Genomic DNA, 25,078 nt, shown 5'->3' on the forward strand with positions numbered 1-25,078 from the left:
ACGAAACAGGAAAACATCCACAAACAGATCCAGATATTAAACCTCAGACTGATAACAGAGCCAACGTTCTCCTGACGTTCTCCTGACGTTCTCCTGACGTTCTTTGTCTCCATCTGCTGGACTGAAGTATGAAAATCTGAACATGAAGCAGCTTCCAGACTTCTGCTCTGTGAGTTAATGTAACGTTCAGGAAACTTAAATGTGATTAAAACAGTAACGTTAATGTTCGAGTTGTCAGTAATCAGCTTTAATTTGACACTAAAACAGACTCTGATAGTTTTTAATGACATCAGTTTCATGAATTTGTTGAAAATGGTCTCATTTGTTGTTGTGATGTTGCTGCTGATTCATTAAAACCAGATGATCCGTGTTGAAGACACGTTTAGTTCTAGTATCAGAAGTACAAGAAGGAAAATGGAAGTTTAGTTCTGCTACGTCAAAGATTTCAGGAATAAAATAACTAAATGAGTCTTTATGCCTCCAGCTTTATTTTACACGAATGAAATAATCACAGATAATAAAAATATAAACAGCAGAGAAAACCAGAGAATATCCATCCATCCATTCTCTTTGAGCATTTGAGCAACTGAGCATGATGCAGTGATGGCTAGAAGTTTGGACTTTGCATGGCTATAGTCAGAGGATAGATGAGTTTCTGTGCAAATTAGCAGATCTCTACCACCTGTGCTACACTGACTTCAGGGTCCGTGAAAATTAGGCACTTTTCATGGGGGGGGCAATGTTCAGCAGTCCATATCTCTCTAAACAATGTGCCCAGAGGGCTCCCCCTGTATAAGTTTTAATAAGCCAGTCTGGTCTAGAGCAATACTAAATGATGCTAAGACATTAATCTGTAAGATTTCTGGTATTTTTAACACCCTTAACCCTACTCACAAGTGGTTTTTACAAATAATTTATACATTTTGGGCAAGCCCCCCTGCTCTGTAGAGACTTCTCCTGAGTGTGTGTGTTGTTTCTAGGACATCACCAACATGTAGAGAGCTTGGAGAATAACATTCACGTCTCTGTGATACCCAGAAGCAGAGATATAAGCATTTTAAAACCTACAAATTCCAGGCGAGGATTGGGGGGAGGGCATTTTGGCCTGAATTATTACAATTTGGAAAATGCCATAACTCAAAAACTACTGGGAGTATAAGCCTGTAATTTTGCACATAAAGCTTTTTGATCATGATCTTCCACCACCAGCACCCACAGTAAAACTGAAGATGGTGCTGCAACCACCTTCCTGAATATTTGGTGTTTTGGGATGGAATAAGCCAGAGGAAGTCCAACTTCTTTTGGAGAGTTTAATCTTAGAGTTTGTAAAGCTGTTGAGTTTTTAGAGTCACATGGATTGTTTTGACATTTAATAACCGAGTCCTGAAGTAAAATTATATTTGTGGATTTCTGTCATTTAGTCTGGACTAAACAAATAACAGCAGCAGGAATCTCAAACGTCTTTATGAGGAGTCTGGATTGAGGTTTCTCACCTGACAATGATCAAAACATGAAATTTAGGTTGGTTTTAAAGGAATATTCCACCTCAAACCTCCACTAGGTCAGTCTGTGTAGCAGCGACAGCAGAAAGAGGTCCTCTCTGGGTGGAAGAACGGCGTCTGAGTAGCAGCTCTTTCTGCTCTGACCTTACTCACTGAACTCAAGGTCCATGGAGGACTCCAGTAGCTGACGTTTCCTGCTGCAACCTTCTCTTTTTCAGCTTTCTTCCACGTCCGATCGCTCCCGACCCGGTTTTTGTTGACGTTTTTGACTCTTTTTTCGAGCTTGGACCGATCAGAGAACATGAAGTACATCATCGGCATCGACGGCGTAACCGATGGAGGGAAAACCAGCCTCACCAAGCGCCTGATCAAGAACCTGGCCAACGGCTGCTGGTCCATCAGGATGACTTCTTCAAGCACCAAGATCAGATTGAAGTTGATCAGATTGAAGTCAAAATGTTTTAAATTTTGATTCCTAAAAAGGACTGATTATTAAATTAATAAAACAGTGAACAGCTGTTGCAGCTCTGCAGTGTTTTCTATACGTGTCTTTTTAAACGAGGACAGTTTAAGAACAACAGAACCAAAGCAGTGGGTTTAGTTTGCTCTTTTTATTGGTTAGGTCATCCAGCTACCTTACCTTCAAATAATTAAATTAAACTTCTTTAAATATCGTCTCCAAAGAAGAAAAGCACAACTAAAAGCAAAAGTCATTCACGCATTTAAAAGGTGGAAACAAAAACAAAGTAAATCAGGCTCATCCTAAAACACTCGAATCACGACATCAAACTAACTGAATCTATGACTGGAAAGAACCGGTGCAACACGGGCCAAAAAACTGCTGCCTTCATGTCCCTCCGTCCGTCCTCCGGGTGTCTCTGAATCTCTGGGCTTCCCTCGCCGTCCGCAGGCTGAGTGAGGGCTGTGATTGGATGTGGGTGGGCGTCGCCGTCGGCTGCTCGGTGATCCTAAAAACCAAAGGTGTTCTCTCCGCTGTAGGCCACGTATAAAAAGCCGTCCTCGTCCTTCTCCTTCTCGTACAGCTGCCCCATCGTGATGCTAAACACACAACCAGAGCATAGATGTGGATTAATACGCCGCTGAAAATAGTCCTCCATAGTTTGTTAGACAAACGACCAAAACGTTCAGCAGGACGATGAACTGAGACAGATTCAAACATCTAATGAACATGAATCATCCACAAACATTCATCTTTACCGTCTTCACTCAATATTTAAACGATCATTTAATCAGAAACTGACTTCATGACGTCTGTCGCTGAAATTCTTCCTATTTAAAGGCAGGATTAAAGGAACTGAACTATTTATGAATGATTGTATTCTCATAAATGATCAGATTGTCTCCTTTATGCGGCTATGCCACCTTCTTCAGGCTAATCCAGTGGCTAACGTCTCCTTATATTGTTTAGGTTAATAAAGTGGCTAATGTGATGTTGCTAAGTGTAACGTTACACCTGACACCATCTTGTTGAGGCTAACGTATCGACTGCTGTCGTTATTTAGGCTAACGCAGTGGCTAATGTTGTTTAGCCTCGTAGCACTGTCTTGTTTGGGTTAATGTTATCTAGTTTAGGCTAATACTGCTGCATTAAGCTAGTATCTCGTTTAGGCTAACAACATCTCAGTTAGACTAATGCAGTGTCTAACATTTTGTTATTTAGGCTAACAGTATCTTATTTAGGCTAACAGCATCTTGTTTAGGCTAATGTAGCGGCTAATGTTATGTTCTTTAGGCTAAGAGTATCTTATTTAGGCTACCAGTACCTTGTTTAAGCTAACACAACAGCTAATGTCATCTTCTGTAGGCTAACAGTATCCCATTAAGGCTAATACAGTGACTAATGTTATCTTCTTTAGGCTAACAACTTCTGATATATGCTAAGGCATAGGCTATTATCTTCTTTAGGCTAAAAGCATCACATTTAAGCTAATGCAGTAGCTAATGTTATCTTCTTTAGGCTAACAGTAACCTGTTTAGGGTAATGCAGCGACGAATGTTCTCTAGTTCAGGCGAATGCTGCTGCATTAAGCTAGTATCTTCTACAGGCTAACAGTATCTCGTTAAGGCTAATGCAGTGGCTAATGTTATCTCTTTTGGGCTAATGTTATCTCTTTTGGGCTAATGCAGTGGCTAATGTTATCTGTTTTAGGCTAATGCAGTGGCTAATGTTACCTTTTTAGGCTAATGCAGTGGATAATGTTACCTTTTTTAGAATAATGCAGTGGCTAATGTTATCTTTTAATGCAGTGGCTAATGTTACCTTTTTTAGGCTAATGCAGTGGCTAATGTTACCTTTTAATGCAGTGGCTAATGTTATCTGTTTTAGGCTAATGCAGTGGCTAATGTTATCTTCAGATTGGGTAGCTTGTGCTGATAGCCTGCTTGAGTTAAAACCACTCCGGCACTGACTTAAAGCTGCACCAAACTGATGCTAATTCCTAAAACTGTGTCAAATATTTAGAGGTTTCTTTTAACAGAATTGCCGTTTTCTCTCCAGAATGAGCTTCCATCAGAGGGTTTAAACCCAGAATTAGCTGCTATCTGCTGACCTGGACTGAGGCACCGTCTTGTCCACGAACAGAAAGATGGCTTTCTCTGAGGGGAGCTGGATGCGTTTCCTGATGATCCACATGAACTGGGCCACCGTGATGTCAGAGGGAACCAAGTACTTCCTCTTATCGATGTCCACGATCTGTGATCCAGAAACCTTCTCCACGATCACCTGACAGAACACAGAACCGTTAGTAAACCCAGAATCACTAGAAAAGATCTGGAATATCACCTGACGACACAAACAAACCTCTGTCATAATAATAAGACTCTCTGTTACTCACCGGGACCCTGTCAGGGTATTTGTTGCGGATTTTGGCCGATTCTATGCATCGATGTTCTGCAAAACAAACAGACGTTCTGGTTAATCATGTGCTGTGTGGACGTCTACGGGTAGTTTAGATGTGAAAGGAGCTGCTCATGAACACAAACTGAGTCTGCATCATAACGTGACTCTCTGAACTACTAACCACTATAAAGATGTGGAATCACAGGTTCATCAGAGCTACAGCTGCTCTGTAATTAACAGTATCTTAATATAATAATACATTTTATTTAGAAAGCGCTTTACAAGTAACTCAAAGATGCTGTACATAAAATACAATAAAATAAAGCAAGAGTTAAAAGCAAAGACAGTTTAAAAGTCAAACAGTCATTTAAAATGGACAAAATTTTAATATTAAAATAAAATACAGTGTTACTCAATAAAAACATCTCTAAAAAGGCGAGTCTTTAAAAGGGATTTGGATGTGGAGAGGCTGGTGCAGCGATGGAGAAGGCTCTGTCCTCCCAATCTTCATATCACAGTTCCATTCTTCAAAAACAATCACCAAAATAACCTCATTTATCAGCAGTAAAAACAAAAACCATCTGATTCTTTTCAGTCTTTCTGACGGTCCTTGAACTACTCGCATGCAACTTGAAGGTTTAGTTTGAAAAATGAACCAAATGTGAGCTTAACGTTAATAAACTGAGTCATGATGAACTCCTCAAGCTGAAGCCTCTAGTTGTTGCTCTGATGCGTTAATATCAGTTAAATAAAGAGTAGGACTGAGTTCAGTTTGACTTTGAGCTGCTGGTGACAGACTGAGATCAATATCTGATCAGATTCGCAATCTGCTGCCGTCCATCAATCAGAAAACCATCGACCCACAACATTTACTCCAGAATCAAACGTGGTGGAACCGCAAATCTGACAATTATCTGACTTAAAGTGGGAGACTGTTAATGTTTGGTACATTAAAGAGACAAAAACGACTGCAATGACACAAAAAACACAAAGAAAAAAAAAAGTACAACAACCATAAAATACACCTAATGACCACAGAAAGACACAAAGTGAAAACAGAAGCAAAATGTCTGCGAAGAGACGATGGTGTAAACAAAATACACAAATGTACACAAAATGACCACAAGGAGATTGATAACAATGACAAAAAGGCTTAAAATGACCATAAAAAACACACAAAACAGTAAAAACACAAAATCAAGCACAGACACAAAATGGCCACAAATGGATTCAAAGGATAGAAGACGAGACGATAAAGAGTCGTAAAAGAACAAGAAAATATACTAAATAACCACAAATTTAAACAAAATGGCCATAAAAACACAAAAATCCAGCACGGAGAGACACAAAACAATCACAAAATAACCATGAAAAGACACAAAACAACAGTAAAAACAACAAAAAACACTACAACACAACACTACAAAGACACACAAAATGACCAGAATGTTTGTTCTAACAGTAAAATCAGCAGCAGTTGGTTCTAAAGACGATCATTAATTGGATCAATTAAAAGCAGAACTGAACACGGAAAATGACCAAATGTGAAAATACTGAGGATGGATCCGAGTTCCTCCTGATTCAAACAGATTCTCAGGACTAATCTGCAGCTCATGAAGCCAGAAGATGTGAGACTCTGCTGGAAAAGTCTAGAGCTGGTTCAGAATCAGAACCACTTCAGCTGATAAAGTCCTCAGTAGAACCTGTCTGGTCTTGGTCTGGTTCCTCTGAGGAGCTCCAGTAGAACCGTTCTGGTCTTGGTCTGGTTCCTCTGAGGAGCTCCAGTAGAACCTGTCTGGTCTTGGTCTGGTTCCTCTGAGGAGTTCCAGTAGAACCCGTCTGGTCTTGGTCTGGTTCCTCTGAGGAGTTCCAGTAGAACCCGTCTGGTCTTGGTCTGGTTCCTCTGAGGAGCTCCAGTAGAACCTGTCTGGTCTTGGTCTGGTTCCTCTGAGGAGTTCCAGTAGAACCCGTCTGGTCTTGGTCTGGTTCCTCTGAGGAGCTCCAGTAGAACCCGTCTGGTCTTGGTCTGGTTCCTCTGAGGAGTTCCAGTAGAACCTGTCTGGTCTTGGTCTGGTTCCTCTGAGGAGCTCCAGTAGAACCCGTCTGGTCTTGGTCTGGTTCCTCTGAGGAGCTCCAGTAGAACCCGTCTGGTCTTGGTCTGGTTCCTCTGAGGAGCTCCAGTAGAACCCGTCTGGTCTTGGTCTGGTTCCTCTGAGGAGCTCCAGTAGAACCGTTCTGGTCTTGGTCTGGTTCCTCTGAGGAGCTCCAGCAGCTGAAGGACCTGAATCCCATGGATCCAGGAGAACAAACCTCTCTCTGCTCCATCAGTGATCCATGTTGTCATCAGTTAATCCATCATCTGTCAGCTACTAAACCAGAGCTGAGGGAACTGACATGAAGTTGGTTTCTCTGCCTCCTCTTCTGGAGAGATCATAGAAGATTCCCTCCATAAATGAATATGAAATGTTTTTTTATTTTTAGAAGTAGCCTTCATTGAGCTGTAGAGAAGTGCTGCAGCTAAAACAGGATAACATCTAAGTATCAGAGGAGGACCAACCATCAGATCTGATCTTCACCACTCTATAATTTTAAACTCATTTCTGGTGATCACAGGAGCTTCAGTAGGAACCACCTGGACTTCTTCAGGTTCTTCAGCTCCCCCTGACTGATGGGGGGTTACATCAGGTAGAACATGAATAGGGCTGGGTATCAATCTAAAAGTTTCGATACCAATACCGATACCTTCACTGCGATACCGGTTCCTAAACGATACTTTTTTCGATACCAGTTTTACAATATATACTCTAACAGAATGAACATTGCATTACACATTACTTTTCACATCTTGAGTTTAATTTTCCAGTGCAAAAGAACATTTGCAAGCAATGTACAGTTCAGTACATGCTGAGGACTTTCTCACTTAACAGTTTTTCAGACACGGCGCCGTCCTCTGTACTTTCAGAGTCTGGTGGTAAAACCTCTCGCTCTGTAACGTCCACAGGCTGCCATGAATGCTGAGAGGAGGGGGGTGGCTGCGGCCCGCTCGTCTTGTAGTCGAACACGGAGCTACTTTCCGCTCTTAAATCGATTCCGTGCACAGTCAAATGCTTCATTAAATTTGTTGTGTTGCCTGACTTAGCAACGATGGTTCTTTGGCATATACTGCACCGCGCACTATTGGCGTCCACTTTACAAAAGTAGAGCCACGTTTTAGACCTCAGAGGCATCTTTTCCCACTTCGACGACACGCTACACAACTGCAGTAAAGTCAGTGTACCTAACGTGAAACCTGTCTGTGAACGGGCAGCATGTTTTTTTCCGGCTTGCTGCAATCACGTGTAATGTTACAGCCAATCACAGGTTTGCTTTATCATAATCACGTGATAAGTACCGGAACATGGAACCGAAAGACGAGGCTTATTTTGATACTCATTAGTACCGAAACATTTCGGTCGGTGCCATTAAAGAACCAAAGTTCGGTACTCAGCCCTAAACATGAACCAGCAGGACTCGCCTGTCTCCAGCTGTGAACGCTGTGAAACCAGGACAACAATGAGGGCAACCATGGAGGTGGAGCTGCTGGTTTACACGACAAAGGATGGAATCTGGACAATCAGGACGCTAACGATGGAGGAACTGTCTGAGGAGAAACCTGATCACTGTTTGGTCAGTCAAGTCACAACCCTGCTCTGTTTAGAGAGTTTTCAAGTTTGGATGATTTTTAAAGCATCTCAGACAAATTTAATGTCATTCTGCAGATTTTCAGTCATTCTGGATCATTTTTCATTTCAATTCAACTTTATTTATATGGCGCCAAATACAGGTCAAACTGTTTCAAGACGCTTTACAGAACCCATACGTCTGAGTCATTTGAGAAGTTTTCTACCATTTTGGATCATTTTTAACTATTTTATGTCATTCTGAACAAATTTTCATCCTTCTAGATAATTTCAGGAACATTTTGTGGAATTCTGGATGATTTAAGTCAGTTTGGATGATTCTGAAATCATTTTGGTTGATTTTTGAGTAATTTTGTGAAGATTTTTGTCATTTCTGACAACTTTTGTGTACTACTGGGGAGATTTTCTGCCATTTTGGATCATTTTCAACTCAGTGTAGATCAATTTTCCGTCATTTTGGATGATTTTAAAGCATCTTGGATAAATGTATTGCCATTCTGCTTATTTTCAGTCATTCTGGATCACTTTTAATCATTTGACAGAAATTCTGACTGATTTTGGATTATTTTACAGTCATTTTAGACTATTTTCATGTCATGCTGAACAAATTTCCATCATTTCAGGTCATTTTTTGAACATTTTCTGTAATTCTGGATCATTTAAGTCATTTTAGACCAATTTTGAGTCCTTTTGGATGATTTTTAGACTGATTTTGGATCATTTTTAGTCATTCTAGACTATTTTCATATAAAAAAATTCATTCTGAACAAATTTTCATTGTTTTAGATCATTTCTGGAACATGGTCTGTAATTCTGGATCATTTGTGAGCCATCTTGGACAATAAGGGTTGGAATCAGAGTGGTCTGACCCACTTCCTGTAGCTCTGGACAAAAACAGGTTCAAAGTTTAGTGTTTTCCAGAATGTTCTAACATTTCACTGTAACGCTGTATCTGGGTTGTAGGTTAGACCACTCTGACACTAAAATCTAGACCAGAAAATACCACAGGAATGATATAAAACTCAGTTTAGATGTTTTCTAAGTTAGACCACTCTGCTTCTATCCTCCTCAAACGTTGAAAGTTCTCCTCTACTGAATCCCTGTAAAACATACGACAACAACAGAGGTCTGTTGGATTTTTCGACATTTAGTCAGCGGTTCTTGTGCGGATCAGGTCCAGACCCTTAGTTTTGGTCAGACTCTGGTAATTTGTTCAGGCCTGCAGGAAAACAGCATGTTGAGCAACAGTCTGGTGATGCACAAAGCAGCAGCCTGCGGATGATTCAGGCCTTCAGAGGAAGTGGAGCAGATAAACTGACTCATGGAGGATCCATCAGAGTCCAGATCCTCCATCAGAGTCCAGATCCTCCATCAGAGTCCAGATCCTTCATCAGACCGAGCAGGCCTCCGTCCTCCAGCATCCAGACATCCACATTTACAGCCATTTTCATCCAGCCTCCTCCCTAAACAAAGCCCGGAGGACGGGACAGGCCCGGCTCGGTAACCCACCCGATTCTGGGTGACACTTAAACCCTTTAAACCCCACATTAATCCCAAACGGACCCAAATTAAAGAGACTTTAAACCGGAACCAGCGCCGACATTTTAACTCGAGAAAACAACGGTTGCTTCTTACCCAACGAGTGATCCTCTTTGAACATCCATTTCATGTTTCCGGGTCTTTCCGCTCGACGCAGCAGATGCTAAACGCGGCCCTCGGCTGGTTGAAGGCGTGAAACTGTTTCTGTCCCGCTCGTTTCGTCCGTTAAATCGGGCAGAAACCGTCGAAGCAAACAACAAACAACAAACCTCCTCCTTCTTCACCGTCCGCCGCAGCTCCGCCCACAGCCTGACGTCACTGAGGGCCGCTCCATTCCGCCGCGCACAGGAGGGGGGGCGAGAGGAGAAACTGCAGTGGGTTTAAGTTTTGCACCTTAATTATTTAAATTTAATTAATTATTAAACACTTGCACTATCATTCCAACATCATGATTGAATTTTAACAACTCATATACTGTTTGCTTTTTAATTTAACATGACAACCCTTTGACTGCGTTCCCCGTTAGTCGTTTTTGGTGACACTCGCTGGAACATAAACACAAGCAGGTCGTGTATGAACAGCTGATAGACAGGCTCTTTAAATGGCTGCAAACATGGATTATTTCTAAATCTTTTTACTGATTAACCAAAATGTTCCACCACAGTGTAACATGAACAGGTTATACTGTGCAAAACAGGATACTTTACATTTATTGATTTAACCAAAAGATTAAAATCTGCCCTTAGAAAAGACCCAGCCAAAAGGGCATGCCCTGATAGTCATAAAACATTATCAAATGAAGCACAGCAAGAACAAACGTGAGGCAGATAAAAACAGTCAGCATAAATAGGGTGTGAGCTCCAGTAAAGTCAAAAGTCAATGTCCTGACAGAAAACAGTGAAATTGCCCCAGTTCTGGTGGTTTGGGGCTGGTTTTTCCACAAGATGCTTAACACATTCAAGTACCTGGGTGTTCACCTCAACAATAAACTGGACTGGTCCCACAACACTGATGCTCTGTACAAGAAGGGCCAGAGTCGCCTCCACCTTCTGAGGAGGCTGAGGTCCTTCGGAGTGTGCAGACCTCTACTAAGGACTTTCTATGACACCGTGGTAGCCTCTGCTTTCCTCTACGCTGTCGTCTGCTGGGCCCCGGGCAGCACAGAGCGGGACATGAAGAGACTGAACAAGCTGACCAAGAGGGCCAGCTCTGTCCTGGGCTGCCCACTGGACTCTGTGATGGATGTGGGTGAGAGGAGGATGTTGACCAAGCTCTCATCCATCATGGACAACAGCTCCCACCCACTGCAGCGGACTGTAGTGGAGCTGAGCAGCTCCTTTAGCACGAGACTCAGACACCCTCAGTGCAAGAAGGAGCGCTACCACAGGTCCTTCATCCCCACTGCCATCAGACTGTAGAACACTACTGTGTAGTTGTTATTATGTGCAATATTTATTATCTTGTTCTTGCACTTTCGTGACTTTTGCACTCCTCTGTTTTTTGTTTCTAAGAGCCCTGTAATGTTAAATTTCTCCTTTGTGAGATCAATAAAGTCTATCTTATCTTATCTTATATTCTAAAAGAGATCTGATCATCCACTATGATACCCAAGGACTCACCATTTGTGGGATTTTGAGACAAAATGCTTCTGGATACAGAAATGTTTAAGGCTACAAACAGTGTCTTTGCAGATGTTTTGGGCCTTTTGTGGACATTTTTGTTGTTGACTTGTGTCTTCAGATTTGATTTTTACAAGACTAAAGAAATAATTCAGACATAAATGGCAGACTTTAATCTTGAGACAGAAATACAACATGTTTTTCGCATTCTGAGTTTAGATTACTGGGGGAAAAGTGATGAGATCTAAATACTTTTAAGGTGTTTGTATTTTAGTTTTCAGTCTTTATTTAGCAACAAGTGAAAAATCAGTTGTTGAATCAGAGAAGAATCAGTTCCAGTCTTTGTTTTGGATCAGGTTTTATTTCAGTTTCAGTGAACATGAAGTGCCTGCAATCACACATTTCTTCATTAAAGTGATGCCGTCGTATAAAAGAATGGGAGGTGAAGAGAAGTTTCTACTTCCTGCTTCCTGCTTTGGTCTGGTTGTCCGGCGGCAGCGGTTTCCCCAGATGATGACCCGTCGTGATGCCGAACTTGTGCTTCTCTTGTTCCTTCTTCACTTCGGGCTTCAGACGGAAGCCGTCCTGTGAGTTGAGGTCGAAGAGCTCGACGGAAGGGAAGCTCAAAGGCTTCTCCAACATCAGCCCTTTGAGCCGAGCTCGCCAACCCTCCAGCATGGAGGTTCTGACGGCGGGCGGATTGTGAGCCGGACTGTAGAAGATCTGAGGAGCCAGAACCTGGAATCCACAGAAGCGCAGAATTCCATTCTGACAAGAGAAACACAGCAGAGAGGAAGGTTAACGTCATCTTCAGATAGCTTTCAGGAATGTTGAGTGAACGAGGAGGTTTCTGAGTTTGATTCACCTGAAGAGGCCACAGAACGACGTTGATGTCTCCGTGGAAGCCGTCCGGCTGAAACATGATCTGTGAGGCTCCAGTGCTGAAGGACAACATCGCTTTCTTCTCCTTTAACCAAACACAAAACACTGCAAGTATGAGAGGAAGCACAGCTCAAACCCAGGCTAAAGGCCGTCCAAAATCAGCCTAAAATCCACCCGGAAACAATGTGAAATGGGGCCGAAACCAAAAAGAATCACAAGAACTAAACTGAGGTCAAATGATGAAGAAAATAGCACACCTTTTGATACTAGTTTCACATGTCACCCTGTTCATTCCATTTCCAACGGTTATTCCCAATTCTGTTATCTTTAATTGTAATTGTCTGTCAGACCCTCCCCCCTTAACTTTTGATGTCACACCATTTGCATCTGTATGCCAGATCCTTTGACTGAATTGCTCTTTGTGCTTTTTGTCTTACCCTGTGTTACTGATAACCAACTATATGCAAATTAACCACTATTCACGCTTGTGTTTACATACGGCCTGCTCCCCATCCTCTCATCCACCCTCTGACATCCCTATAAAATGGGTCCTCTCAAAATGCTCTGGGTCAGTTTACCTTCACAGACTCATGCTCTGGGTCGGTAAGCCAATCGTATGCCGGAAAACCAATAAACAGCCCACTACAGCAAACTTCAAAAGACTAAGAGTGAAATTTCTTAAACACCAACAACTTGTCTGAAATCATTTTGAAATAAGGCTGAATTCCATGTGAAACCAAGTCCCAAAAGCAGGAGATAGACAAATACTTTATTAATCCTGAGGGAAATTCAAGAATATGTATAAAACCAGTCCAAAATACATCTAAAACTAAGTCTGATATTATCCCGTAAACAAAGTCCTAAAATAGTTTCAATACCAGTTCAAACCCAGTGTAAAGTAAGACTAAAACTGATGCAAAACTATTTCCTAAAACCAGCCAAAACCTCCTGAAAACTAGTGTAAAACCAAATGAAACACCTGGTCCCTAGTAAGGCCAAAAACAATCCAAAAAACGTTTTAAAATGTTTAAAACAAGGCAGAAAATCATGTCAGATATCATCACAAAACTCAACTCAGCTAAAATCAGTACAACAGTCTGAAACAAGGCTAAAACCCAAACTAAACCAAGTCTGATACTGTCCCAATGTAACGCTAAAATAGATTAAAAAACAGTGCCTGATATCACCCCCCCAAAAAAAACAAAACCTCAGCTATGTTAAAAAGAAGAACTAATTTGAAACTAATCTAAAACTACTCCAGAACTAATGAAAATAAGACTAAAACTGATGCAAAACCAAGTCCTAAAATCAGCACAAAACCAATCTGAAATCAACCCACAACCAGAATACAAACCAAATAAAATACCTGCTCTATTACCTGGTCGATACAAGGTCAAACCAACCTAAGACCAACGACTGGTTGGTTGTCTTGGTTGGTTGTGTTGAATGGTTAGTTGTGTGTGTTGGTTGGTTTGTTGTGTTGGTTGGTTTGTTGTGTGTTTATCACCACGTCACACCTCGAAACGGGGGTTGTTGTACATTTCCGCCAGGGAATAAGCGAATGATCGAGTCATTACTCGATCAAACCAACCCTTCAGGATGGCAGGAACACTGAACCAGTACAACGGGAACTACAAACACACACATAGTTTAGTAAGATCACTTATTAATTAACACTTGAAATACTGAAAATTTGTAGAAAATAAACGTCTCAATGCAAATAATCAACTGGAGAAGAGACCAAATGACCACAAAGTGTCATCACACAAGACACACATAAAATGACCACCAATGTGACAGAAAATGATGTAAATGCACACAAAGTGACCACAAAGACACACAAAACAACCACAAAGAGACAGAAAACAACCTCAGTGACACAAAGAAACCAGAACCAGAGCTGTAGATGTGGTTTGTTGCTCTCTGACCTGGAAGATGATGAGTTCAGCTTCAATTATTTTTTGGTGCTCAGCTACGATGTCGTCACTGAGACGGTTCTCCTTCAAGGCAAGCATGGTTTCATTTCCGTACTCAAACTGGTCCGGGTTCTTCAGCTCACCTGTACAGACACACAACACCTGAGTCAACCCCTCAGGTAACCCTGGAGGATGGAAATCTCCTTATTTTGAGCCTAAACTCCTCTGAAACTTTGACTAATTTAAGGATCTACGTCTTCAGCAAGGACTCATGCTAACTAACACACAGCTTAGTGACAGATGGAAAGATTTCTGAAGTCTGTTGTTGTTTAAGTTACTGAGGTGGAGATACAAAATAATTCACAACAACCACAAAGAAAACAGACAGAACAACCACAAAGTGACACAAGACAAAAAAATACACAAAATGATGAGAAAGTGATACGCAGTAGGTCGACAAAGACTTACTAAACCAATACTACAACTACAATAATTGTAATTATTGTTTTACACAAAACACCAATATGTGTGATTATACAGTTGACTGCAGGACAAGGTGGCGCCAGAGAGCAAGTTGATGGCACAATCATGAGGAGGTGAGGTGAGAACTTGGTGTCAGGTCATGATACTGGGAGGACACTGAGGAGAAGCTGAAGGCTTCAGGAGGTGAAGCTGACGTGGGATCAGCAGAGTTTAGGACGGAGCAACGAGTATCCCAATTCCAGGAGACCACTGGGCTCTTCACCCAGTCGGTGTGTGGATTATGGATTTGAAGCCAAGGGAAGCCCAGGACAAGAGGAGGACTGGAGTGATAGATGAGGTGATGGTTTTGAACAAGGACAACGGTTACAGGAACCTGAGCCAAGTGTAGTCCAGAGGAGAGAACAGAGGAACAGTAGGACTCTTTAGCTGGCAAGGATTCAAGGATATCAGATACGTCAGAGTGGGGTATGGGGGTATTATTGTAGGAAAACTATTTGTCAATGTGAATCGAGAGTTGTCTGTCTGTATTTCAATCCATGTGTCTGAAGTGAGATTTGTCAATGTGTGAAAGAATTTGTCTATGTGAACTGAGATTTGTCAATGCGAACCGGAATCTTCAAAAGTCGTCTGAAAATGTAAAATTTGTACATGTAATAAGATTTGTCTATGCATACAAAGAGTTGTCCACGCGTACAAAGACATTTGCAGTTGTAAAATTTACGTATCCCACTACACATCAGCAGAAAATACAGACAAATCACCAGGTACGAGTCGGTCGGTTTCACAATTGGCTGTTTTATTTTCATGTGACTTTTGCTACATGAGATTCGTATCTAAAAAATATTTGGGTTTTAGCTCCCTGACCTCAGGCTCACAGGCTCGTTCATGGTGGCTGCCTCCGCTCTGCTGCCCTGTACCTGCCCTGCCCCTGTGGCTTTCTGCGAGGAGACCGAAACGCCCCGTCTGCCCAGTTGCCCGACCACGGAGCCCGTCGCCGCGGCCCGCGGTCGCGTCCCACTCAGGCGGTGGTCGACTCTCCGGACGACATGGTCATTTCTCCAAGCCAAACACTGTCTGTCCGTTCACCCCAGCACAGCCTCGCTTCGCGGCCCCGGTCCCGACCAGGCGCTGCCACGCAGCTCTACGTTCGGGCGTGCGCCACACGCTCGTCCTTGTCTGGGCTACCTGGTTGATCCTGCCAGTAGCATATGCTTGTCTCAAAGATTAAGCCATGCAAGTCTAAGTACACACGGTCGGTACAGTGAAACTGCGAATGCCTCATTAAATCAGTTATGGTTCCTTTGATCGGCTCGAGGTTATGCCCCAGGTGGCGGTCACCTGAGGCATAGCACCGCCTGAAGCTTGCAGACGGCGGGAACTGCTGAGGTACAGGGCAGCAGAGCGGAAGGCAGCCAGCATGGACGAGCCTGTGAGCCGGAGGTCAGGGAGCTAAAACCCAAATATTTTTCAGATACGAATCACACTCACAGCAGAAGTGTAGCAAAAGTCACGTGAAAATAAAACAGCCAATTGTGAAACCGTTTTATTTTCTGCTGATGTGTAGTGGGATACGTCAATTTTTCAACTACCAATGTCTTTGTACGCATTGACAACTCTTTGTACGCATGGACAACTCTTTGTACGCATGGACAACTCTTTGTACGCATGGACAACTCTTTGTACGCATGGACAAATCTTTGTACGCATGGACAACTCTTTGTACGCATGGACAAATCTTATTACATTTACAATTTTTAATACAGATTGGCATATTTTTTTACACATTTGAAAACCTATTTACAGACGGACAAATTTTCAGGCAACTTTTGAAGATTCCGGTTCGCATTGACAAATCTCAGTTCACATAGACAAATTCTTTTACACATTGACAAATGTCACTTTGGACACATGAATTGAAATACAGACAGACAACTCTCGATTCGCATTGACAAATAGTCTTGCTACAATAATACCCCTATAGTGAGGCTGCATTGCAAATACGAGTGACATTTGAGTTAGAAAACCCTGACATGAAACCTAAATCCTGTCGTAGCGTTTGGGGAGCAGAATGAAATTTCTCCCGGATCTACATGATCAGTCACCGGGACTGAGTTAGATAACGCTGGGTCTGAGGAGGTAACGTCGACAGGGAACTGAGAGGCTGGAGACTCATCTGGTGGGCTGGGAAACCTGCCAGAGCAAGGCGTGGGTACGTTCCACGAGCAACTCCTCAGTAAGGAAAGTCACTGTTGGCTGTCTAAAAGTCGCTAGAAGTCGCTAAATGATGTCATCTCCTAATTTGCATATTTCCCAGTTTGCATGTAATTGTAATCAGCGTTGTAGGAGAGAGGAATAAAGTTGTGGAAGAGACCAAAAAGTGAGTATAAAACACCCAAAATATGTTTTTGTACTAGAGGCTAAATGCTGTGGTTTATTTTAGTATGACAGTGAAGAAACATTTTCATTTATATCCCGCTATGTAAGTCTGGATGGGATCTGTAGTGACTTTGTGCATGCGTGATTCATCTGTCGTCTGGCCGCGGAGTGATGTGTCCTCTAATCAGACACTGGGACTGCTGCAGGGTTACTGGACTGACAGCCTGTGCTTTGGGAGGGGGAGAAGCTCACAGCAGCACCTGCTGCTTGTTGAGGACAGTAACTGCAGAATGATCCCAGTTTTCCTGTCAGTTTCCAAAATGGCAGAAAAAGTCGCTGGATTTTTCGCTAGTCGCGTTTGACAAAAAAAAGTCGCTAGGAGCTTTGAAAAGTCGCTAAATTTAGTGAGAAAGTTGCTAAGTTGGCAACACTGTCCACGAGGCTACTGAGCAACTTCTCATGCTGACCCAGCTTAGCACCCTGATTAGCAATAGCATGCTAAATGAGCACCGCAGAAGAAGCTAGGTCCATGACAGCTTCACCGTCTGCAGTATTGGCCAGACTGTACCATTACAGAGCAGGTCAGAGGGTCTCATGTCTGATCACCTTTAACGTCGTCTCTCGTGGCCGCGGGTCTGAACTTCATGGCGTACAGGTCCGACACCAGGACTCGGTATCCCTGAGCCTTCAACTCCTGAACCGCCACATCTCGGGCCGCCGCATTGAACGAAGCCGGATTCTGGTGAGCGAAAACAATCAGAGCCGTCTTCTGAGCTGCAAGACACAAAAATATGTTCAGAAAACGCACAAAACACAGTAAAACCACACCCAGAAAACGCACAAAACACAGTAAAACTACACCCAGAAAACGCACAAAACACAGTAAAACTACACCCAGAAAACACAAAAAACACAGTAAAACCACACCCAGAAAACACACAAAACACAGTAAAAGTACACCCAGAAAACACACAAAACACAGTAAAACTACACCCAGAAAACACACAAAACACAGTAAAACTACACCCAGAAAACACAAAAAACACAGTAAAACCACACCCAGAAAACGCACAAAACACAGTAAAAGTACACCCAGAAAACACACAAAACACAGTAAAACTACACCCAGAAAACACACAAAACACAGTAAAACCACACCCAGAAAACACACAAAACACAGTAAAACTACACCCAGAAAACACAAAAAACACAGTAAAACCACACCCAGAAAACACACAAAACACAGTAAAACTACACCCAGAAAACACACAAAACACAGTAAAACTACACCCAGAAAACACACAAACACAGTAAAACTACACCCAGAAAACACAAAAAACACAGTAAAACCACACCCAGAAAACACACAAAACACAGTAAAACTACACCCAGAAAACACACAAAACACAGTAAAACCACACCCAGAAAACACACAAAACACAGTAAAACCACACCCAGAAAACACACAAAACACAGTAAAACTACACCCAGAAAACACACAAAACACAGTAAAACCACACCCAGAAAACACACAAAACACAGTAAAACCACACCCAGAAAACGCACAAAACACAGTAAAACCACACCCAGAAAACACAAAAAACACAGTAAAACTACACCCAGAAAACGCACAAAACACAGTAAAACCACACCCAGAAAACACACAAAACACAGTAAAACTACACCCAGAAAACACAAAAACACAGTAAAACTACACCCAGAAAACACAAAAAACACAGTAAAACTACACCCAGAAAACACAAAAAACACAGTAAAACCACACCCAGAAAACACACAAAACACAGTAAAACTACACCCAGAAAACACACAAAACACAGTAAAACCACACCCAGAAAACACACAAAACACAGTAAAACCACACCCAGAAAACACACAAAACACAGTAAAACTACACCCAGAAAACACACAAAACACAGTAAAACTACACCCAGAAACACAAAAAACACAGTAAAACTACACCCAGAAAACACACAAAACACAGTAAAACTACACCCAGAAAACGCACAAAACACAGTAAAACCACACCCAGAAAACACAAAAAACACAGTAAAACTACACCCAGAAAACACAAAAAACACAGTAAAACCACACCCAGAAAACACACAAAACACAGTAAAACTACACCCAGAAAACACAAAAAACACAGTAAAACCACACCCAGAAAACACACAAAACACAGTAAACCACACCCAGAAAACACACAAAACACAGTAAAACTACACCCAGAAAACGCACAAAACACAGTAAAACTACACCCAGAAAACACAAAAACACAGTAAAACCACACCCAGAAAACACACAAAACACAGTAAAACTACACCCAGAAAACACAAAAAACACAGTAAAACTACACCCAGAAAACACAAAAAACACAGTAAAACCACACCCAGAAAACACAAAAAACACAGTAAAACTACACCCAGAAAACACACAAAACACAGTAAAACCACACCCAGAAAACACACAAAACACAGTAAACCACACCCAGAAAACACACAAAACACAGTAAAACTACACCCAGAAAACACACAAAACACAGTAAAACTACACCCAGAAAACACAAAAAACACAGTAAAACTACACCCAGAAAACACACAAAACACAGTAAAACTACACCCAGAAAACGCACAAAACACAGTAAAACCACACCCAGAAAACACAAAAAACACAGTAAAACTACACCCAGAAAACACAAAAAACACAGTAAAACCACACCCAGAAAACACACAAAACACAGTAAAACTACACCCAGAAAACACAAAAAACACAGTAAAACCACACCCAGAAAACACACAAAACACAGTAAAACCACACCCAGAAAACACACAAAACACAGTAAAACTACACCCAGAAAACACACAAAACACAGTAAAACTACACCCAGAAAACACACAAAACACAGTAAAACTACACCCAGAAAACGCACAAAACACAGTAAAACCACACCCAGAAAACACAAAAAACACAGTAAAACCACACCCAGAAAACACACAAAACACAGTAAAACCACACCCAGAAAACGCACAAAACACAGTAAAACCACACCCAGAAAACACAAAAAACACAGTAAAACCACACCCAGAAAACACACAAAACACAGTAAAACCACACCCAGAAAACACACAAAACACAGTAAAACTACACCCAGAAAACACACAAAACACAGTAAAACTACACCCAGAAAACACAAAAAACACAGTAAAACTACACCCAGAAAACACAAAAAACACAGTAAAACCACACCCAGAAAACACACAAAACACAGTAAAACTACACCCAGAAAACACACAAAACACAGTAAAACTACACCCAGAAAACACACAAAACACAGTAAAACTACACCCAGAAAACACACAAAACACAGTAAAACTACACCCAGAAAACACACAAAACACAGTAAAACTACACCCAGAAAACACACAAAACACAGTAAAACCACACCCAGAAAACACACAAAACACAGTAAAACCACACCCAGAAAACACACAAAACACAGTAAAACTACACCCAGAACACACACAAAACACAGTAAAACCACACCCAGAAAACACACAAAACACAGTAAAACCACACCCAGAAAACGCACAAAACACAGTAAAACCACACCCAGAAAATGCACAAAACACAGTAAAAGTACACCCAGAAAACTCACAAAACAGAGTAAAACTACACCCAGAAAACACACAAAACACAGTAAAAGTACACCCAGAAAACTCACAAAACACAGTAAAAGTACACAGAAAACACACAGAATAGAGATAAAACTGAGCACCAGCAGGAGGAGCTCGGGGTCGATGGAGGGACGAAGCTGCAGCGCTACAAACATGTCGGTCAACAATATTTCTTTAATGACTTCAATCAAAAACATCAAACTGCAGATGTGTTGCGTTAAAACTGAAAGTCAGCTTTTATAAATTTGACAATTCACCGGATTTGTTTCTTTCCGTCTGACATTAAAGAAATTAGCTTTATTTTTCTTTGTTTTACTTGAACTTCTGGAAGATTTTTTGAAATTTGTACCAGAAAAAACGAGTTTCAGTGTTTCACAAACGCAGTAATCAAAGTTTATTTACTTGGAGCAGATGCTAAATATGCAGCTGCAGACATTATTAATAATAACTACTAACTAGGCGCATTGAAGTGAAATGTTATCAGACAAGAACTTTTTAAAATCTATATTCTTTAGTCCTAATAAATGTAAACATGTAACACACACTCATACATACATATATATAATGGTAATATTTAGTGGTTTTAATATTATTACTGCTTTGTTATATTCATGACAAATCCTTAAAGTATTAACAAACACGATTTGAAAAAACATTACTGAGTCCTAATTAGCTTACAAATGTTGTACAGGAATGTAAATTTACGAAAATATCTTCTGTTATTTGTTGACCAGCTATGAAGTGTATTCTGTTAATAAATCAGAGTAAATGCACATGGTTGTTCTGCTGGATGAACCTAGTGGCCTCCTCAAACAGAACAAAGTCCTCCTCACAGTTAAAGCTGCTAACGTTCAGCTGCTGGTTCCGTTCTTACCCATCTCCTGGTCCTGGTTCTCCTGGTCCTGGTTCCTCTGATCCGACCTCCTGCTGCAGACTCTTATAGACGCTGCTGCTTCCTTCTGATATCAGTCTTATCAGCTCAGATACACAAAGACTTTTATCACTTCTGATTTGTTCGTTCATTGTCAGCTTTAAGATCACAGACGGCAAACTGAACCTTGAACCTTGAAATCAAACACGTTGATGGAAGGGTGGACGGGAAATGACTTTGCAGAAACTCACCTGAGAGGATTCGCTGAGTCATGCCTACAAGCTGGAAATATTTTGGTCACATTTTAGGACATTAATCCTCCAGATTTACACCTTATTGGGCTTTTAACACCTGATTTACCAATTCTGGAACTAATCTAGAAATAATCTAAAACTACTCTGAGAGGGATCTAAAACTGATATACAATTAGTCTAAACTAATCTACAACTGGTCTGAAACTAATTAGTCTAAAACTAAAATAAAGATTGTCTAAAACTAGTCCAAAATTCAGTCCAAACCAGTCTGAACCGGTCCAAACCAGTCTGAACCAGTCCAGACCGTCATGTTTGTTGTGACTGAGTGTGCTGAACTCTGGCTACTTCCTGTTTACCTGCTGCAGGACGTTCTCTGGTGCACTAACGTCAAACGTCTTTTAAACACTATGGAAATACCATCTTTAGGATTTGTTCTTGCTCTGAGTATTTTTACATTTGGCTTCATTGCTTGGCCGTTGCACGTTCGTTTTATTGTCTACATTGTGTTTTTATGACCCTGTTTGTAAGTAAGTAAGTAAAATTTATTATATAGTACCTTTCACAGACAGAGAGCCACAAAGTGCTTCACAGCATGAATAAAAAACAAACAATTAAATACACATAAATAGTCAACACTAAAAATGAGATCAATAACAGTCCAAAACAAGCAAAAGTTTGAGCAAACAAGAAGGTTTTAAGTTGTGTTTTAAAAGCGTCAACAGACGCAACTGAGCGGAGAGAGAGCGGAGATCATTCCAAAGCCTGGGAGCTGTCTGGAATTTATGTTATATTGCTATATTGTCTATTGTAGGTCACGTGGCGTTGTTTTCAGTGACTCAGTGTTGTCTTGTGTGTTACTTTGGACAGGTCTCTGTAGGAATGAGACTTAGTGTCTCAGTGAAGACTACCTGTTAAATAAAGGCTAAATAAAATAAAATAAAAGTAATGAAGCGGTCCAGCTGCTAATCCAGACGTCTGCTGACAGGATTAAGGCTGAGAGCTCATTATTTCCCTCCAGCTCATTAAGGTTCAGCAAAGAGAAACTGTCACAGAGTCTCAGGATCTCAGACTGTCGCACAAAAAACACTCGACTGGATACCCAGAGGAGCTAAACGTACACACGCCTGGAAAACAAAAACAAACAAAGCTACTACAACACCTTAACATGTCCAAATTCATCAGAAAATAAGCAACTAGTCTAAATGACTAAACTGATTAAAATTCCAAAATGTTCCAAACCTCAGTGAAATCTGACCCCAATTACTAAAACGTGCTTAAATGCATAGAAAATTGTCCAGAATGGCCCTAAATTAGTCCAAAACATGCAAATGGAAGAAAGAAAGTTCAACAACAACACGTCCTTTTGTGCACTGTTCTGCTTCTAGCTGCATGCATCACTGCAAATACACAAAACTACACTCTAAATGCGTCCAGTGATGTAAATCGGGTCAACAATTACCCAAAATAGTCCAATATGACTAGAGCTTTTCTCAAATTCCTAAAATTTGTCTAAATTGAGTCTGAAATTGGGTTAAATCTGTTCAAAATGACTTAAATTTATTCAAAATTGATCCAAAATGACAGAAAAAGTCTAAATTGACTCAAATGTGTCCAACATAGTCAAATTGTGTCCTTCATGACGACAGTGTTCACAAAATGACTCAAACTTAGTCTAAAATGACATAAATTTCACCCCCAACTGACTACAATTTATTGAAAACTCCTAAAATGTGTCAAAAATGAGGTGAAATCTGTCCAAAATGACCAGAGTTTATCCAAAATTAGTCCAACATGACTAAAGCTTGTCCAGAATGACTCAAAATTCACGTGGATGTCCGGATGCTTACCTGGGATCACATGGCACCAGGATGCATGATGGGAAGAAGGCCAGTTGGTGGAGGCAGTGTGATGCTTTGGGCAATGATCTGCTGGGAAGCCTCAGGTCCTCCATCCATGTGGATGTTACTTTGACACGTTCCTCCTACCTAAGCGTCGCTGCAGATCATCTATACCCTTCGATGGCTTCTTTAGAGATGAGATCTAAATGCTTTTAAGGTGTTTGTATTTTAATTTTCAGTCTTTATTTAGCAACAAGTGAAAAATCAGTTGTTGAATCAGAGAAGAATCAGTTCCAGTCTTTGTTTTGGATCAGGTTTTATTTCAGTTTCAGTGAACATGAAGTGCCTGCAATCACACATTTCTTCATTAAAGTGATGCCATCGTATTAAAGAATGGGAGGTGAAGAGAAGTTTCTACTTCCTGCTTCCTGCTTTGGTCTGGTTGTCCGGCGGCAGCGGTTTCCCCAGGTGATGACCCGTCGTGATGCCGAACTTGTGCTTCTCTTGTTCCTTCTTCACTTCGGGCTTCAGACGGAAGCCGGCCTGGAAGCTGAGGTCGAAGAGCTCGCAGGGAGCGAAGCTCAAAGGCTTCTCCAACATCAGCCCTTTGAGCCGAGCTCGCCAACCCTCCAGCATGGAGGTTCTGACGGCGGGCGGACTGTGAGCCGGACTGTAGAAGATCTGAGGAGCCAGAACCTGGAATCCACAGAAGTGCAGAATTCCATTCTGACAAGAGAAACACAGCAGAGAGGAAGGTTAACGTCATCTTCAGATAGCTTTCAGGAATGTTGAGTGAACGAGGAGGTTTCTGAGTTTGATTCACCTGAAGAGGCCACAGAACGACGTTGATGTCTCCGTTGATGCCGTCCGGCTGAAACATGGTCTGTGAGGCTCCAGTGCTGAAGGACAACATGGCTTTCTTCTCCTTCAACCAAACACAAAACACTGCAAGTATGAGAGGAAGCACAGCTCAAACCCAGGCTAAAGGCCATCCAAAATCAGCCTAAAATCCACGCAGAAACAATGTGAAATGGGGCCGAAACCAAAAAGAATCACAAAAACTAAACTGAGGTCCAACAAATCATTCTGAAATAATTCTGAAATAGGGCTGAATTTCATGTGAAACCAAGTCCCAAAACCAGCACACAGATACTTTATTAATCCTGAGGGAAATTCAAGAATATGTATGAAACCAGTCAAATATGTCATGTGTTAATAAGTAATCTTATTAAACTATGTGTGTGTTTGTAGTTCCGTTGTTACGTGTTCAGTGTTCCTCCATCCTGAAGTGGTTGGTTTGATCGAGTCCTGGCTCAAGGATTCGCCTTTTCCCTGAAAAAAATGTACGACAACGGAGTGTTCAAGGTGCGATGCAGTTGGTGCAAACACACAAACAACTGACACAGCAAACTAACGCAGCCAACAAACAACACAACAAACCAGCACACAAACCAACACTACCAACCAACATAACAAACCAACATGACCAACCAACTGGTTTTAAAGAGTTTAGGACTTTGTTTACTGGATGATATCAGACTTAGTTTTAGATCAATTTTGGACTGC

At 41.4% G+C, this 25,078-nt stretch overlaps 3 protein-coding genes and 1 long non-coding RNA gene across 5 annotated transcripts in view; all 4 read right to left on the minus strand.

Annotated features, from left to right (window-relative positions):
• Window positions 1-2,333: 2,333 nt before the first annotated feature.
• LOC127530942 (gamma-aminobutyric acid receptor-associated protein-like 2) lies at window positions 2,334-9,896 on the minus strand. The gene is made up of 4 exons (XM_051938935.1): window positions 9,678-9,896; window positions 4,358-4,413; window positions 4,073-4,245; window positions 2,334-2,561 (listed from the first exon to the last, which is right to left on the minus strand). Exons 1-4 carry the CDS (start codon window positions 9,709-9,711, stop codon window positions 2,471-2,473), a joined length of 354 nt encoding a protein of 117 aa, XP_051794895.1. The 5' UTR covers window positions 9,712-9,896; the 3' UTR covers window positions 2,334-2,470.
• On the minus strand, window positions 4,420-9,671 carry LOC127530998 (uncharacterized). The gene is made up of 3 exons (XR_007937795.1): window positions 6,462-9,671; window positions 6,330-6,417; window positions 4,420-6,285 (listed from the first exon to the last, which is right to left on the minus strand). It is a non-coding gene; the product is annotated as an uncharacterized LOC127530998 (long non-coding RNA).
• A 1,645-nt stretch (window positions 9,897-11,541) lies between the features above and the next one.
• LOC127530923 (NAD(P)H dehydrogenase [quinone] 1-like) overlaps window positions 11,542-25,078 on the minus strand; it is a 51,827-nt gene continuing 38,290 nt past the window's right edge. The window contains exons 1-6 of one of the 2 annotated variants that reach the window (XM_051938846.1): window positions 21,424-21,605; window positions 17,464-17,631; window positions 14,011-14,141; window positions 13,600-13,713; window positions 12,066-12,167; window positions 11,542-11,968 (exon numbers count right to left, since the gene is read on the minus strand). In XM_051938846.1, the coding sequence (XP_051794806.1) occupies window positions 11,657-11,968; window positions 12,066-12,167; window positions 13,600-13,713; window positions 14,011-14,141; window positions 17,464-17,631; window positions 21,424-21,427 (831 nt within the window). In that variant the 5' untranslated portion in view covers window positions 21,428-21,605 and the 3' untranslated portion in view covers window positions 11,542-11,656. Of the gene's footprint in view, window positions 11,969-12,065; window positions 12,168-13,599; window positions 13,714-14,010; window positions 14,142-17,463; window positions 17,632-21,423; window positions 21,606-25,078 lie in introns of those variants that run through there. The other variant, XM_051938855.1, reaches the window with a different exon arrangement.
• Window positions 23,904-25,078, minus strand: part of LOC110961167 (NAD(P)H dehydrogenase [quinone] 1-like) — a 47,670-nt gene continuing 46,495 nt past the window's right edge. The window contains exon 6 of the mRNA XM_051938864.1: window positions 23,904-24,238. Within this exon, the coding sequence (XP_051794824.1) occupies window positions 23,927-24,238 (312 nt within the window). The 3' untranslated portion in view covers window positions 23,904-23,926. The remainder of the gene's footprint in view (window positions 24,239-25,078) is intronic.

The sequence above is a fragment of the Acanthochromis polyacanthus genome, chromosome 2, assembly GCF_021347895.1.
Source record: "Acanthochromis polyacanthus isolate Apoly-LR-REF ecotype Palm Island chromosome 2, KAUST_Apoly_ChrSc, whole genome shotgun sequence".
NCBI lineage: Eukaryota > Metazoa > Chordata > Actinopteri > Pomacentridae > Acanthochromis > Acanthochromis polyacanthus.